At 35.2% G+C, this 17,357-nt stretch overlaps 3 protein-coding genes across 5 annotated transcripts in view; 1 reads left to right on the plus strand and 2 right to left on the minus strand.

Moving 5' to 3' along the window:
• The window catches only part of LOC112790249 (1,4-alpha-glucan-branching enzyme 3, chloroplastic/amyloplastic), a 44,099-nt gene extending 34,579 nt beyond the window's left edge, over positions 1-9,520 (minus strand). The window contains exons 1-8 of one of the 3 annotated variants that reach the window (XM_072215874.1): positions 9,113-9,515; positions 8,487-8,558; positions 8,133-8,197; positions 7,218-7,649; positions 6,990-7,115; positions 6,162-6,334; positions 5,943-6,032; positions 5,150-5,225 (exon numbers count right to left, since the gene is read on the minus strand). In XM_072215874.1, coding sequence (XP_072071975.1) covers positions 5,150-5,225; positions 5,943-6,032; positions 6,162-6,334; positions 6,990-7,115; positions 7,218-7,649; positions 8,133-8,197; positions 8,487-8,558; positions 9,113-9,402 — 1,324 coding nt within the window. In that variant the 5' untranslated portion in view covers positions 9,403-9,515. Of the gene's footprint in view, positions 1-5,149; positions 5,226-5,942; positions 6,033-6,161; positions 6,335-6,989; positions 7,650-8,132; positions 8,198-8,486; positions 8,559-8,904 lie in introns of all 3 variants that reach the window. The other 2 variants (XM_072218015.1, XM_025832562.2) reach the window with 2 other exon arrangements.
• Positions 79-4,218, minus strand: LOC112790274 (1,4-alpha-glucan-branching enzyme 3, chloroplastic/amyloplastic-like). Its single transcript, XM_072229082.1, has 8 exons — positions 4,111-4,218; positions 3,280-3,386; positions 2,970-3,071; positions 2,505-2,607; positions 626-763; positions 434-504; positions 238-342; positions 79-155 (listed from the first exon to the last, which is right to left on the minus strand). The coding sequence occupies exons 2-7, from the start codon at positions 3,333-3,335 to the stop codon at positions 294-296; spliced, it is 519 nt and encodes a 172-aa protein (XP_072085183.1). The 5' UTR covers positions 3,336-3,386; positions 4,111-4,218; the 3' UTR covers positions 79-155; positions 238-293.
• Positions 9,521-9,580: 60 nt separating the features above from the next.
• On the plus strand, positions 9,581-16,986 carry LOC112790266 (protein PALE CRESS, chloroplastic). The gene is made up of 8 exons (XM_025832587.3): positions 9,581-10,240; positions 10,561-10,628; positions 12,365-12,447; positions 13,410-13,604; positions 14,022-14,108; positions 14,373-14,423; positions 15,655-15,843; positions 16,658-16,986. Exons 1-8 carry the CDS (start codon positions 10,065-10,067, stop codon positions 16,889-16,891), a joined length of 1,083 nt encoding a protein of 360 aa, XP_025688372.1. The 5' UTR covers positions 9,581-10,064; the 3' UTR covers positions 16,892-16,986.
• Positions 16,987-17,357: the final 371 nt, after the last annotated feature.

Here is a 17,357-nt window from a genome sequence, read left to right on the forward strand (position 1 = left end):
AACTCTCTGCCACAGGTAAAACGCTATCAGTTATACATAAGAAACTATTAATGCATATACAGTAGGTGCAATCCTCACCTTTGGATGCCCAAACTCGTTGCCCATGAAGTTAGATAAGCACGGCAACCAGTTGTAAACGTTATCAATCTGATCATCTATGTAAACAGTCAAGATAATTAATGAGAGAGAGTATTCACTTGCTAAAGAGCAAAAATATGGAAATAGTGTAAACCATACTTTATGTAATGAAGATCCTCTCTGCAAAGATTCCTTATAGTGATGTGAATGTTTATCTATTCTGCCAAACAATATTTCTGCAAATGATTGCCTTCCAGATATGGACTGACAACAAATTAAGAAAAAAGATTAGGTTAAAATCTATGACAAAATAGAGGCCATAATAATTGTAGACATATTGATAAGGGAATGATACCTGGTTGTGATTTTCAGTGTACATAAGCATCCTATCAGCATGTTCTCTACTGGAATTAATGTGTTGACAATCTGCGGCACAAGATACAATATCAGTGAAATTGTAGTATCACCGAAAAGTCAGGTAAATGTTGACTAACTTGACCAAACAACATCCCATTTAATAATGAAATAATATTTAATTGAGGAGAACCTTAGTCATGCTCCATTCAAGGTCAGGCACACTGTCGAGAAAAGTTGACCACATTTCAGGCACAGAGAGGTTGACATAATAATCAAATCCCAATCCACCTTGAGAAGTTGGCTCACATAATCCAGGGTAAAATGTTGCCTGAACAATAATAGATACACACATTGTAAATATTATGCAAGGAAGAGATCTCAGGATCCTGACAGTTTAGATTTTAAAACTATTATCATTTGCATTTTTTTTATAGAAAAAGAATTTTGTTAAGATGAGGAGAATGATACTACAAATTCGGGATAAGGGTTCCTCTACACAAAAGCAAAACAACGAAAGATTTATCTATAAAGCACATTTTCCAATCTCTCAACATGCCTGAGGGGAAGTCCTCAATAAAGATCATGATCATGAGCTTTACACCAAATAGATGTCAAACATCTAATCCTATCCCATAAAATATGCTTGTCAGAAACTCTCTCATCGAAGGTGCATGCACTATGCTCCAACCAAATAGTGGCGAAAACTGCATGGTGCCACAAAAGTTTTGCCTCTTCTCTACTACCAAAACCAACAAATCTAGTCAATCGAAATTGGTCTAGGGTTGCAGGACACACCCAACAATCATTAAAAATGCTAAACAAATTGCTCCATAAGAAACAGCCATCAGGGAATGCAAAAACAGATATGACTTTGACTCTGAATTTACACCACACACAACACACATCAGGGGAGATAGCCTTACATGGCCTTGGAACCTGCATCATATCATTGGTATTAATTCTGTAAGTACATCTGTCCATATTAACGATTTGATGTTAGTGTGAGCTTTGGACTTCCAAATGGACTTGTCTAGATGGAAAGATGTGTTGACGGAATGAGTTAGAAATTGGAAGAAGGATTTACAACTAAAGCTACCATATGAATCATGAAACCGTGTCCTTTTGTCAGGGTTAGAAGACAAGGAAAAACCAACAAAAAGACCTAAGAGAGTTAAAAGTTCATTCCCTATCATTAAGGTTACAAAAGAAATGAAAGGCCCAACAGAAAGAGGAACCTTGTGTAATGTAAAAGGACCGAATAGGAGAATTATGCAAGGAAGATAGATGAAAAGGACGAGGAAATGCTAGGTTAAAAGAGGTATCCCCTATCCAATGATCTTTACAAAAGTTGAAACGACACCCATTACCTACTATAAGGAAAGCAAGGGTTTGAAAGTTACGTAACCTTGAGAATGGATTTCCGAGGGCTAGCATGAGTAGAAGTATTAACATCACAAGCAGTCCTACTTATACCATATTTATTTATGATGACCTGATGCCAAAGAGATTGAGATTCTAGGGGAAAATGCCATAACTCTTTTGCCACCAAAGTAATGTTCTTTGACAAACTATCAGATGGGGTGGTAGAGAAAAATATGCCAAGTACTGAAGAAATAGGACAAGTATATACATATTTGGGTACAGATTTTATCACAGAAGTCAGGAACTTATGTGCACTCAGTTGTTGACCCCGTATATCCTCTTTAATGTACTTTGACCAAAATTTTGTGAAATGGTGATTCTTAACCACCTCATTGTCAAAATGGTGTTTGATTAACATAATGAAGGTTTGTACATTGTTAATAGATAGATTGCATTATCCAAAAACACATTCCAAATTGCCTGTCAACAAATGCATTTTAAAAATATCAATTGTAAAGATGCCCACATAAATAACAGTAGCAGATGGAATCGTTGACACTTAAATAATCTGTTCCAGTGAAATCTCTCTTCTTCCTAATCATACTATTTTCATCAAGTTTTTCCAGTAATCATCTCTTCATTTTTTTTTTTTTAAATAACTTTATGCAAATGAATCTACATAAATCTAAAAGAGTTTAAACACTTACATCCTCTGCTATGGTGATAATATTTGGGTAAAGAGCGTGTAGTATCTCATTGGCCAGGATAAGATACAATTGTGCATCCCTGTCAACGTATTGGTTACAGTACCTGAAAAGAAACTCAGTTTTTTACCTCTACAGTTTTCAATGTCACTATGTTTCCTTTATTTAAAAAGAATAAAACTAAAAATGGCTGCACAGGGTTGGGGGGGGGGGGGTGAAGACCACAACAACAACAACAATTTTGATTAAACTTAAAATGACTTGAAAAACTGCAAATGCCAAGTTCTATCATTGTGAGAAAAAAATAAACAATTGAAAATAGCAAAGAAAACCATGTTAAGGGGAAGAAATATAACATGGATGCCTTTAGATTCATAGTCTTGGAAGAAAAATGGTGAGAGCCAACTAAAATTTATTTTTCAATGATTCACGTATTTAAGAAGCAATTAAGTTCGAAAAAGGTCTTACTCCTCCAAGTCACCAGTAAAAGAAGCAAAACCATTGTGAGTGTATAGCATAGACGAAACTGAATGGAAGTGGAAACCATCAATCTGATACTCTGTAATCCACCTGTTCAGACATTATTTCATGAGCAATTTAGCATATACCAGCACTTCCTGCCAAATTATGGACCCAAAGAAAAGGTGGAAGAAGAAGAGTAAAGGAGATAACAACAAGGCCACTATTGTTTACGGAAGATTCTAATAGACTAATAAGGTAGACAGGCACTGAATCAATGAGATAGCTATCCACTATGATTATTTCTTATTGCATATACCAGTTCAGGTTTGAGAGAAGGAAATGCAAAACATCAGGGTCGCCATATTTGAACATTCTGGTGCCCCAGAATTTGTGTTGTCCTCGCTTACCTATTCACAAGACAGGCTGTAATAATAACCAGTATGACAATGATGGCAAAGTAGAGTACAAGATTATGAAAAATTATATAGCCTTTTTTTTTAGATATAAGGAACCAAAAGCTTTACAAACGTAAAAGTAGTCACTACCATTACAGGAAACCAGTCAAAGCAATTTCTCACTTCAAAAAGTGAACACACAGACATATATATCAAATAGTTACTCACTGCAGTCATCTATAAATGATAATTATAGCTGTACCTGTATATAATCTGGAGTCAGGAAATATTCTAAAAATTGGAAGAAATGTAGTTAAAATTTCACAAATTAGACCAACAGGGAGCTTCTTAACCTAATTAGCTACAAAAAGCACAACAAGAATCATCAAAATATGTATCTTGTTGACCATATTATGTGGAGACAAGAAATAGTCCCAGGGTTTCACTTCAGGTTTAGGATAATTTCTATCAATGATACTGAAGCAGAAAAAGAATTTAGGAAAATGTAAATCAAAATAAAAAAACATATATAGGTATTACATTAGACAAAACGAGTTACAAGAAGACCAAATTTAATGACATTCATTCTTTTACCTCGAATTCTAAAAATTCAGAGACGAAATTAGCTATATCAATAATTGAGACCGAGATAATAGGAAAATATCATATGACAGATTAGTAACTGATAAGTAATAACGAACAATTTGCACATGTGATTCAATGAAGAGAGAATCAAGTAGCATGATAAGTACCAGAATGAAAATAACAGTCATTTGATCCATCAAACATTGATAATCCAACCATTTCATCTGCAGCTGCGTATGAATGCACAATTTCTAGGAAGACCAGCAGTCCTAGACCTGTGCAGTTAAACCCAAGTTACCAAAATTTTATCATTTGTACAACTGAGATGAAGACAGGACAGAAATTATGTCAGAAGTAAGTCTAATTATATTTATATTTATATCATTTGAGTCAAAAATAGATAAACATGCATACTGTCACAGTTGCCGTTTCTGGCTTCAATTTCTCTCTCTATTTCTTTCTCAACTTCCTTCCTTTAATTTTGATGACTTTCCAGTTAACAATCACAATGGTAAACATCTTTCCTTTGTAATAAAGGTCTGTCGTGAAACAAATGTATTCTATCATGTTCTCTCCTATACTTACTATTTTCTTTCTTTTCTCTCTTACTTTTCTTTATAGATTTTAGTGCATTATTTATCTGTCTGCTTTTGCAATCTCTTTCCAAAATAACATATTCTTCTATACACAAAATTCACATATTTTATAGGGGGAAAAAACTTATTTAAGCCAAAATATATTTGAATTCATCGAATATCTTAGTCTAACTCAGCAACTTACCACATGTTAGGACTAAAGAGAATATCCTGTGCTATCTCTAGAATATCAAAGACTATCATTGGCGATCTCTTAAGATTGATTCTCATATTTACCTTAATTTGATAATTATTTAATTAGGAGAGTCTAGTAGTATTATAAATAGGGATTAGGATTTTGTCTATTATATCTCATCATACTATTTCAGAACATTATTCACTCCCTCTTTATTCTCTCTTTCCTTCCTCTCCTACCTAAAGCCCCTAATCCCAACATTGCATTTCAGTTTTCTATATATTATCTTCCCGTCATGATAACACTTCATTCCAAGCAGATAGAGCATTTCCAATTCCAATAGCATATAGCAGTAAGGGCTAAATAAAGTAGGTCAAGATGATCATGATAAACAATTTAAAAAAGAAAAGATATGCACAAGTAAAGAACACCAACCATGGGCCTCATCAACTAATCGCTTGAAGTCTTCAGGAGTGCCATATCGACTACTGACAGCATAAAAATTGGTAACCTGCAACAAAAACAAATGTTTGATATGTTCCTATCCAACAAACCTAAAATAGCGTATATTAGATATTTGCATCGTCAGAACCTAAATGTGAAATATGAGAATGTCACAAGGTCAGAGATAAGCAGCCTGTAGAAGGTAGGAATGCATACATCATACAATTTGGTACCACCTGTTACAAATTATTTTGTATCACATATCACCATATCTGATAGATTCATTAGATAATTCTCCATATTCTCCCAATTCATAAGTCAAAAGTCAAAAGTCAAAAAAGACTAACTCAGAAAGATGAAACTTGCACTCAGATACACCATACATAATAAAAGCACCAAATCTTCCTAATGTGAAGAATTTCAAAAGAAACCTATACATATCAAGCGTGTTCAGAAGCACAACACTAATAGTACTTGTCAAAGTTGCATTTCTACTACATTTTTAAATAGGATTTATATATAAGAGATACTTATACATAATTATACAAGTATATAGATGTTCATATATGGTTATGTGATGATATTATAAGATAGTGTGGCAGCAGTTATTTTTTTTGACTGGCGGTGATTTATCTTTTTTTCTCGGGACTCGAAGAGATTCTTCAATTTATGTTTTACAAAACCAAAAGGTGGTTAACTACCCATTCCTCTATATGTATAGCTATAGATAGGTATAAGTATAAGATAGAAAAGTAATTAAGAATGACAACAAAGTTTAACTTACTCGATAACCAACGGTGAAATAATCCTTGTGTTCAACAACTCCAATCAACTGGATTGCGTTGTATCCAGCTTCCTTTATGTGAGGAAGAACCTGCATTGAATACATGATAAAAAAATCCTAAGGAAACACACACACACAGTGTAAGGACATGAAAATTATGCATATAATCACTTAATTTGGAACCCTTCTCCCGGCCCATAACCCCACACTAAAAAGAACCTTGTCTGTAAAATCATTGAATGAGGATATTTTTGGCTCAGATCCACTAATTCCGACATGAGCTTCATACATCCGTAGGGATTTTGGCACTTCGGGGCTTTTATTTTTCCATTTGTATGCCTGTTCGGGGGATGGTTCCCAGTGGATAGCACAAGCTGGCACTCCATCTCCACCTAAACACATGTACATCATTAAATCAACACAAAAAGGTAACTATAAATACCCACAAAAAGATCAGAATAAAAGAAACACAGACCACATCTTGGTAAGATGGAACCTTGGGAACAAGTGACAAACGCCCATAATAATAATAATAATAATAATAATAATAATAACAACAACTGACAAAGCTACAGTGCTCCCCCGACCCGCCTTATGTACATTATTTGAAAGCTACATATATTTAATTTTGATATTAAAAAGAACAATATTTTCTATAATACAACCTGGAGTAATAGTCTTTTAATGATATTCTAACCTGATACTTCTGGTTCTAAAATTTATTCTTCAAGATCAAGCAAGTTCTAGATGTATTTTAGTTAAATTTGAAGAAGCCTTATGATTGTTAGTGAACCACAAAGCACCTCAAAGAATCACTTTACAATGAAACCATATAAAAAACACAAGTACAATATATATTCATGAGACCATGCAAAGTTAAATAGTTATATATTAAAAACAAAAAAAAAGGCCTCGTAGAAATACACAAGAAGATATTTTTGCAATGGGAAGAAAATACCACAAGATAACAGAGGATCAAATATACTTATAAAATAGTTCAGATTCATTGATGATTTAATGACTTTGAAGAACCCATATAACATTTACCTGGCTGCACATAGGTAGCCCAAGCAGGTACTCGTTCCAATGGTCCATTAGCTGTGTTAAAGTATACCCTGTACTTACTTCCATGAGGAATGCCAGGAATATACTTTTTCAACCATGCTTTCCTACCTTTACGTGTCTCAAACCAGTATCGAATTGGAGGTTTCAGTGCACGAATTCTCTCATTCCATTCAGGATCGACTATCACATTAAATATGTCATACTCCTTACCTTCATCAATCACAGCATACCTGGAAGGCCCATGCTTTTCTACCCATTCCTTATATCTTGTTTCTGCATCAGGTATGTCTCCCAACTCCTCCATAGTTTGTGGCCCATTAGGACCGAAAATCTCCTCATATAACTTCACTGGCCCTTCAAGACGATTATTTAGGTAACGATCTTCCCCTGGTTGCCAATACTCATCATTTGCTTTCTTGAAGATTTCATCAATGGTGATACCACTGTCCCCTTTATCATAATCATCTACATAGTTATACTGTTGAAAATAGAGCTCATCTGGCTCTTCTCCCTCTCTCAGATTATCTTGAAGAATGATAAACCAGTATCCATAATCATCATGACCAAAGTAACCCTCTCGTGCACAATTTTCTGTAGGAGACCACCCATTGAAGTCAGCAACAATCGCACAATAGCGAGCCCCTGCAGTTACATCATTAACCAAGAAAGAATGGAAAAGAAGTAAGTTCAAACAACAGTAGGTTTTTGCTGGGAACTTGGAAAACAACAATCGTATTCTATCACATTTCTTCTCAAGGACCAACAATGTTGTTTGCCAGTAGCAAGAAATTAAGCTGTTTTATATTAACAACAGCAGACAGATAGAAGCAGGTAAAGTTCAAAGCCTCAAGATAAAGAAGTCACTACTTTCATCATACATAATTCAAGATTTTTTTTACTAAAAAACAAAAAAGAAACAACCAAACAAAATGTATACTAAGCATATTAAAAGACAGATTGAAAAAAAAAACAAAGAGGCCTAGAGGAGAAGGCTAACACCAGTAACCAGTTATAATATATGCTTCCGGAAATATGATATATATATTAGACCAAATTTTCAATGTCGGGCTTTAAGAACCACACAAAATCTAACAAGTTAGACCAAATTTTGGAGCGATGTCAAACCTGGAGCCCACTCCATATAATCCACCCGATGTTCTGGATGACGATGCATGCCCAACAGCTCAAACCTGGACAGACATAAAAATGATGGATTAAATGCAATCCAAAGAAGAATCTGAGCTGGAAGAATACAATCACACATGCATGGCTTTGTGAAATAAGTATTGAAAACTGGACTAATAATTTTACATCTGATTTCATGACATTAATAATTTAAAAAATTTATTAGAAACATAACACAGATCACAACTTTTTCCAATCAAAGTCCACAGACACTGCAAGGAGCATACTTACTGCTAAGGGAACCAAAATTACAATAAAAGCTTAACTACAACACAATGCCACAGAAAGACTAACCCAGAAGCCATCTCCTTGAGGTTGGCATGGCGATTGAAAATTTCATCTTTCAGGTCTTTCAATGCTTTATACCTACAAAATCAAATGAAACCAAGTTCTTAGAAAAACGCTTTACCAGATTTCTAATGCATCAAGGAAGAGTTGGACAATGGGAAAAAAGAAATGATGAAAAGCCAATAGTTTTTCTCTGAGATTAATTTTATGCACTTGAACTGTAAGCTAAACAAATTCCTTTATTTTTTAACATAATCATTCAAACAATGGACATGGAAGGTAGTTACTTTCTGTGACAGGTCAATACACGATTGGATATTTATATTTATATTTATATTGACAACAGCAGTATATACAACTTAAATCCATTGTTCTATTTTCTCAGTTACTTCTTTTTCTTTCCAAGATAAAGTAAGGTTGATACCTTTTTACTAGGGAAAATAGTGAAAACATAGCTAAGAAAATTAAGGAAGAAATTCCACTCCTTAGCTTTCCCATGCACAAACCCTCAACCAATTGAGGGTAAAATCATTGCTTTCACGAAACTTCCATCGTTCTATCAAAATGAACAATTAACACCAAACACAAACATCAAATTCTATGAAGCCCTAGACAATTTATAGTTTTCTTGCCTTTCACGGAGGAACTGGCCAAATGCTTTATGTGAAATGCCGCGTTTGGTGAGAAACCCAGCGGGGTGAATGCCCTTGTCGGCATCGGAAGCAGTGTTGGCGGCGTTGGGAGGGCTCTTGTGCTGCTTCTGATGTTGCTTCTGAGGGTTCTCTGAAGCAGAAGCTGAAGCTCTTATGGTTGGTGTTCTTGTTGGGATGAAAGTAAGGGTTTGGGGTTGGGAATGGAGAAAGGAGGAAGTGGTGGTTGTTGGATGGAAGAAGATTTTGATTGGAACAGATAGGGTCGACATTGGCAGTGGTTTCAGATAAGGAGGGAACTGCGTTGAAACTTGAAACACTCCCAAGCAAGTAAGAATATGAGTTTTAAGAGAGGTTTATGACTTTCCCCTAAAATGGCGGTTTTCAATTAGGATAAAACGACAGCGTTTTTTCTTTAAAAGGACGGCTGAAATTGCCGTTTCTAGCACTGAATCTATTTAAAATAGTAAAATTTGACTTTACATAAAGTTTATATCTAAGAATCGATAAATAAAAATTTAGTTAAATTATCTAAGAATTTTTAGGTATAAACTTTACGTGATAGTTTAAAATCCTTCTTTTTGTGGAAAAAAAATAACTTTTAGACAAATCTACCCTTTACAAAAGTGGATAATTACCATTGTTTTTAGCACCGTCGTCTTCCATCGTCATCATCTCTCCATTTTCACCCTCATCAGGTTGCCGCCGGAAACTACCCCCACCGCGTCATCAAACTCTCCGCTGTTTTTCCTCCCTCTCTTCCGTCGGCTCCCTACACGCGGTTCAGCTCTCCCTCTTCTCCCTTATCACACCGCCGGCGACTCCTGCTCGCGTTTTCGACAGCACCGCCTGCGCCTCCCTCTTCATTGCGACGTCGCCGCTGTGCAGTGCCGTCGCTTTTCTGTGCAGTGCTGCCCTTTGCGTCTTCACAGCAATGTCGACCCTCTCTGTTCCAATCAAACTCTTCCATCCAACAACCACCACTTCCTCCTTTCTCCACTCCCAATCCCAAACCCTTACTTTCATCCCATCAAGAACACCAACCGTAAGAGCGTCGGCTTCTACTTCAGAGAACCCGCATAAAGCATTTGGCCAGTTCCTCCGTCGAAGGTAAGTAAACTAGAAATTGCGTACTGTTTCATAGAATTTTACGTTCTGAAATTTGATTTTTGTGTTTGGTGTTAATTATTTTGAAAGATGGATGCAATTTTCATGAAAGCAATGGTTACCCTCAATTCATTGAGGATTTGGTGCTTGGGAAAACTGAGGAATGGTTTATTTCCTTCTTAATTTCCTTATTTATGTTTTCACTATTTTTAGTAAACTAAGTATCAACTGCGAAAATAGAACAGTGGATTTAATTTGTATATAGAGTTAGTTTTAATATAAATATCAATTATTCCTGGCATTCCTCATGGAAGTGAGTACAGGTTATACTTTAACACGCCTAATGGAGCATTGGAGCGAGGACCTGCTTGTGCTAAGTATGTGCAGCCAGGTAAATGTTATATGGATTCTTCAAAGTCATTCAATCATCAATGAATCTAAGTTATTTTATGGTTATATTTGTACTTGTCTTTTATATTGTTTCGTTGTAAAAGTGATTCTTTGAGTTGCTTTGTGATTCAACAACAATCATAAAGCTTCTTCAATTTTAACTAAAATACATCTAGAACTTGCTTGATGTTGAAGAAGTAAATTTTCGTTTCAATTGCTGAAAGTGGGAAATTGGTCTATCTATCAATGGAGATTTTGTTTAGCAGCCTTGTGTGTGTGTGTGCATGTGTGTGTGTGTGTGTTGCTGTACTTCAGAATCAGTGTTTCGTTTTCTTCTGCAATGTGTGGCTGCGAACTATCTGTGTAACAGGCTCTTTTGACATGTTTAGAGAGAGATGGATTTGTCACAAGGAATTGCATTGGTTTGTTCTTGCGAAATTCAGAGGTTGTGGGAAATTGCACTTTTTGTTAGTCTGTGCTGTCTTCAAAAAGGAAAGCTGATTTTTTATGAGGATCTTGATCTGTTTAGATGACATTTTACATCTGAGATACGATTTCATTCTTAGATTCGATGTGGTGTTTAATAAATGGTCTTTTTAGAGGTGTTTCTTTAATAGATATGAGGAGAAATTGGCTTGCCTTGTCACTTAGATCAATTTTGTAGAAAATACGCGTTTTCTTTTCTTTCTTCTTGTTATTATACCTTATCATATCTCTAGCAGTGTTTGGCAAGTGTCTTGGGTATAGAATATAGAAACAATGAGACAATGAGGATAGAAACAAGCTTTTTGCTCCCTTTTCTAGGACAGAGGCATTTTTCCTGTTTCTGTCTGTCTTCTCTAAATAGGTTTGGGTGTCATATTATCTATATTCCTATCCAGAAATAGTTATCTAATGGGGCCTCTATGTGCAGTTGCACAATAATAAGTTCCCTCTTCTATCAAAGGGGGAAAAACCCTTTATTAGCAGTCCAGCAAGATATGATCAGTTTTTAAAGCATTTTATCATTAGTTGTAACCTTGAAAGACATTTATATATTATTACCATTCACAAAATAAAAAGCTTTTGCTATTTGTAACAATGGCAATAGTGAGTGAGGGTGCCAATGACAGTAGCATTGTGGCTTCAATGTGAGAGGAACAGAGAGAGTTGGAGAGGGGGAAATGAAGTAAGAGAAGAAGCCCACATGGGGAAAAATTTGTTTTTCAAATTTTGTTCTTTTTTCCAATGAAAGGATAATTTGGACAAATCAATTCTAGTTATTGGCTGTAAAACACCTTTTCGTTGTTGAGTTAACATTTCTGAAATTATTGAAATTCTAACAAATAATTGCTAAGTATTTAGGTTTTTTTTGTTTTGTTTTTTTTTTTGGGGGGGGGGGGGGGGGGGAGGGAGGGATAACCTGTATTGAAAAACAAGCCCAAAAACATGGTCGGAGCCTCTGAAGGGTTTAACACTTTAACTTTACAAAGGCTTTGCTGAACAAAGGAAAAAAAAGAAGATGAAGCTTCTCACTCTAACTTGCTCTTCTCTCTCCTTAGATACCACCCTTTATTGTTCATCCCTTTTTGTTACAAATCCTCCTCTATTATTCCCCTCTTTTACATCATGTAAATGCAATTCAGCGCAGATTCGTCACTGCAACCACAAATTTTTGTTCTTTTTGGCATGTCTAGTTACCCATAATGTCAAAGTCTGATTTTTGTTTTTGGTTTGTGGTTGGGGTTTTGGGTGCAGGTTTAAGAGTGAGGTGTATCAAAAAGGAAAATGAAAAGGAAGAGGTGCTTCTAGAAGGGATGCCAAAGGAGTACTATGATGATGTATGTATTGTTAATGCACTTTTCTACTCTCTGTCGTTTTTTAATCTCATTGTGGCTGCTTCTCCCCTGGCATAGTTTTTTTTTTCCCCTTTTTTTTAAAGCAATGGCATTATCATCATTGAAATGTTTCTTAATGTTAGAGACTCAAGTTTAATTAAGATTTTATATTGTTATGCATTGGATGTTGTTGTTAATTGTATGTTTATTTATTTATTTTTTAGACTGCAGTAGGGATTATGACATTTGGTTATTGGTAATGAATGGTTCAATTGTGTGTATTTTTAAAATTTTGAACATTTGTATATGTTGTATAAACAGTCTGATATTACATAGATTTCTCCAAAAAATGGCCATCCTCTCATCTGCTATTTTAATATAGCAGTTTTGGTGTCAACCGCTCTAACCATGGGGCTAATATGACGCAAATTCTAATGAGGGAAATGCTGTATTTTGCCCAAAAGTGTTTGAATATTATAGATGTATTTGGTAAAGGATGTACTCTTGTTAGTGACTTAGCAGGGAGCTAGATTTTTTTAATTGTCCAATAAGTTTCTAGAATGCGGGAAATGTAATTAAATTCGTTTTTTTCTCTTTCAGCATCTTAGTGATTTTTGTTCTATGTTATTTGAAATGTTGTGTTATATCTTCAAAGAAAAAATGCTATAGCTCCACTCAAACTTGAGTTCTTGTTTTGTTGGTCAATTAGGTACTGCTCTTAACATCCTTGCTGAATATGTTTAAGGCATATATATCATCAAATGATTCTGATTTTTAACTGCATTTTCTGTTGGATAAACATTGTATCAAAATATATATAGTGCATGAATGGACATTTTTCTTCTTGGCCAATTAGTTTGAACTATGAAAATATTATGGCATCAGTTTGTCCCTTGGCCATTCATGTATGCCGAATTGTTTGAAGGTTTTATTTGCATAGATTTCACTAACCATCGCAAAGATAGGAATGGCAAGCTCGACAACGTGAAGAGACAAAGGAATTGCATCAGTTACGCAAAGAAGAAGATGAGGAAGAAGAAAGAAAGATGGATGAATATAGGGAAATTGGCATGCGACTGAAGGGATACCCTGAACAAGATGTCATAAAAGCACGGAAGTTGGTTTCAAGCTTTATACTAGCTGCCGAAGAAATTGAAGAGGTAATTTCTTGGTGAAACGATATCTTTAATCGTCATGGAAATGCAGTGTTTGTTTTCAATGTATAAATTTAAGGGAAAATTGTAAATAAGAAAAAGAAGAAATGGAAGGGAAAGTGGGTTCATTATGTCTGACATGTATCTCATTCTAATAGCTTTTTTAACATCTTTTTTGCATAAAAGTTTCATCCCTTGCAATTATGTACAATTTATGGTTATTAAAATTGTCTCTTTCTTTATAACTTACGTGTATTTTGTGCATATAAGAGAATCGTAAGGAAATTTTCATACCAGTTAGTGGCCATTTCATACATGCGTGTACGGTTTTTGACATGTTTTAGTTGGTGTTAAGTCTTTTTAACTAGGATTCAATGATATTAGTGTGAATGATTGATCACTTTTGTCTTTATTATTTGGTAGAAAATCGAGGAAGCTGCTGAGAAAGGAGAACTCAATGAACTTGTTTTAATGGTCATATGGAACCGGCTTGATCTTGCCCGGCGTGATGTAAGTTGTTCTTTGTTAAAAAACATTTGTTTCATTTTCTCGTGAAGTTGATTCTATTCATATTTCTGATTTTGCTTACCCAAGAACTCAGATGCTTCGATTCCTTTTATGTATTCTCATGTAAAACTTTCAACTTTCAATGACTTCTCTTAATTTGAGATGGATTATCCAAAATGAATATTAGCATTAGTGCGATGTTTTCTTCTGTTTAATCCATGGATCCTGCTGTCTAATTTCATATGTTATTTGCTCACCACTTTACAGGAGGAAAAGGATGCTATAAGAAGTCTGGATCTGTTATACAGAAGGGTTGAGGTAACTGATCCTCTTTTTTGTTCTGCTTACTACGTAACTTCTTTAGGAGTTCTAGAACTCTGTTAATTTTCTCAGTGTCCTCATCCTTCTTTTCTCACCACACACACAAAGAAGAGAAGGAGAGACTGGCTCACTAAGAAGGCTGTGGAGGCTCCTGATTTTCTACATAACTTGATGGATAATTCTGATTTGGCTGCGATGGATTGTTCCTTGATTTGTTTATAGCCATTTGGACTGTGAATTGCTGCTTCTCCTGCATAGCAAATGCATACACAAATAAATATTATTGGGTACCACCCTCTTACCAGATGAAAGTGTCCCTCTTTTAAGTATGCAATATTTGAATGTCACACAGTCCAACGTCAGTTAATGACATGGTTTAGATAGAATCTTAATAAGTACGTTTGTTAACCTCCTCTTATGGGCAAGTTCTTAGGTTTGAATTACAATTGCTCAATTTTATGGCAGTATCATAATTTATCTTGCCTTGTAAGTTTCGTACTCTAAATGTTCATACCTTGTGTATGTTAGAAGTTAGAACCCCACTTTAGCTGCTCTTGCTAATTTGATGCGATGCGCACCTGTAAGAAACCACACAAGAAAAGGGAGAGAATAGGTATTTATTTACTCACTGTGAAGTACTAAAGTTGGGTCTCAGCCTCTCAGGCTCTCAGCTCTACTGCTTGGGAAGAAAAACACATCAAAATTAGCAAAGAAGGGAGAAATGAGGCACTGTAGCAGCCTCACTCTTCTAGCCAATTCCTACCAATCTCATACCTTACCTCCACACCCTACTGTGCCTGAATAAACATTTTCCCCATAACAAAAAACAGAACGCACCCATATATTCTACTACCAGACTAGCAGTCTCTCATTCCTCACTCCCTTTACAAGTTAGTTAGAACTTAGAACCTAAGATCCCACTCAACCTTCCAATATTCTGACTTTGAGTAATCTCCAAACTGCCCTAAATTTCTTACACTTATAAACTTGAAGTCCATTGGGAAATTTGTATTTAATCCTAACACCACCATTAAAAAGAGAGCCCGTGTTTTCCATAGCACCTAAGGTTATCAATCAATCTAGTAATTCATGTCTTCCCATGATTAACCGATGTTGATTTTAATGCATAAACTATGACTTTTGGCTCATATTGCATTTCTTTACATTGCCCCCTCCCCAAAAAAAATTTTTTGTTCTTTTTTTATTTATTTTCTGTTCTTGATTGTAGACTGAGATCTTGAGACGAGAGGCTACCCCTGCAATGAGACTACTAAACGAACTTTTGATTATGTATGATGGCTTTGACTTCAGTGAATGGCTGAAGAAATGTAAAAAGATCATGATTGATATTTTTCCACGGGAGGATCCATTCAGTGTTCTCATTCCACCAGGATTCGAGTCTTTTGACATTGATAAGGTAAGCTACACCTATAGACTTTTGTCGAATGATATGCTTGTTTAGTAGCTTCCCTATGTTTGAGTTCTTCCCTATCTCTACATCCCCCCCCCCTTTCCTTTTTTCTCCTCTCTCTCTCTCTCGATAATGAAGAAAGAAAAACTACGATTTTGCCCCTTAAAAAGTTCAAGTTGTAACAGATTTTTTTCTCAAATAGAAACCACGTGTAATTTTGTCCTTGAATTTAATATTGTTATAACAAGTTGATCCTTCTCCAGGACCAATGCTATTTTATTCAGGGATAAAATTGTATGCGTTCTGTTTCCAGAATGAATTTGTTGCACCGCTATAAAACAGAATTTTTGTTTTTCTAAATTCTACGGTTCCACTGAATAAAGTATTAATACCAATATACCACAAAATCTAAACTAAGTTCATGTTTTATATGACCAAATACTGGTCTACTTTGGAAAGCTCCTCCCTTTCTTAGTGGTTTCAAGGTTGAGTCTCAGGAATGTATAAAATTACGATAAGTCCACAGTAATTACTGAAATAGGCGTCAATAGTAAGTGCTTAAACTTTATTCAAGTTTCTCTGTTTATACATGAATACATAAATCTGGTTAAAGACAAGAATAGTGTAGATACTATCTATTGTCTAAAGGACAGTTTGGTGCACAAGCATCCCCCGTTAATGTAGGATATGGGGAAGGGCTGCACCTAATATATGCAGCCTATCTATTGTGTAAACTACAAAAAATTTTTTAGTTAGAGTTCCACCTCTATCTGAATAAATACACAAAGTTATTAATTTCAATAATCTTGTATGGTATCAGCTTGAAGGGCCCTTGCGACCGACCCTTGAAGATGATGGTGCTCTATTGAGGGTGGACTTCGTAAGGGAGGTGGATGCATTGCTACAAGAAGTTCGAGCCGATCAAAGTGAAGTGGAAAATGCAGCAGGATTCGATCCACAATCTGTTGCAAATAGATTGAAGCAACAAGAGAAGCAACAAACAATACGCCAAGTAGAAGCTCTATTAGATTTAGCAATTGGTTTGACATGGTAGCCTACTTTTTATTACATTTTTCTTATATTATATAGTGTTGATATAAGAGTTTGTTATGCACTAAGTTTGCAATCAATGAGCTTCATTTTATAACATACATTTTCCCCTTTCGAAAGGCTATGAAACCATAGCATGTCTATTTACTGGTAGAAGTTTTAAACAAAAAGTAAGAATTGAATGGTTAGATCAACGAGTAGTTGAGTCTACGACTTATTATTCTGCGTCTCACTAATTCATTTCAAATGAATAGAGTTGGCAAAGGGTAGGGTAGAGTATGATTTAAATTCCACTATAACTCTATCCGCCAGATTTAAATTTTTTCTTAAACCCAATCTTATTTTACTCGCGGATTGACTTTTTGTCAACTCTAGTCCTACTCGTATTTTAAAATTTTACACTTCGAACCTACTTGACCTGATCTATAACAAATCAATTTTTTTCAATCAAATATAATATTTAATTATTT

The sequence above is a fragment of the Arachis hypogaea genome, chromosome 1 (assembly GCF_003086295.3).
Source record: "Arachis hypogaea cultivar Tifrunner chromosome 1, arahy.Tifrunner.gnm2.J5K5, whole genome shotgun sequence".
Taxonomy (NCBI): Eukaryota; Viridiplantae; Streptophyta; class Magnoliopsida; order Fabales; family Fabaceae; genus Arachis; species Arachis hypogaea.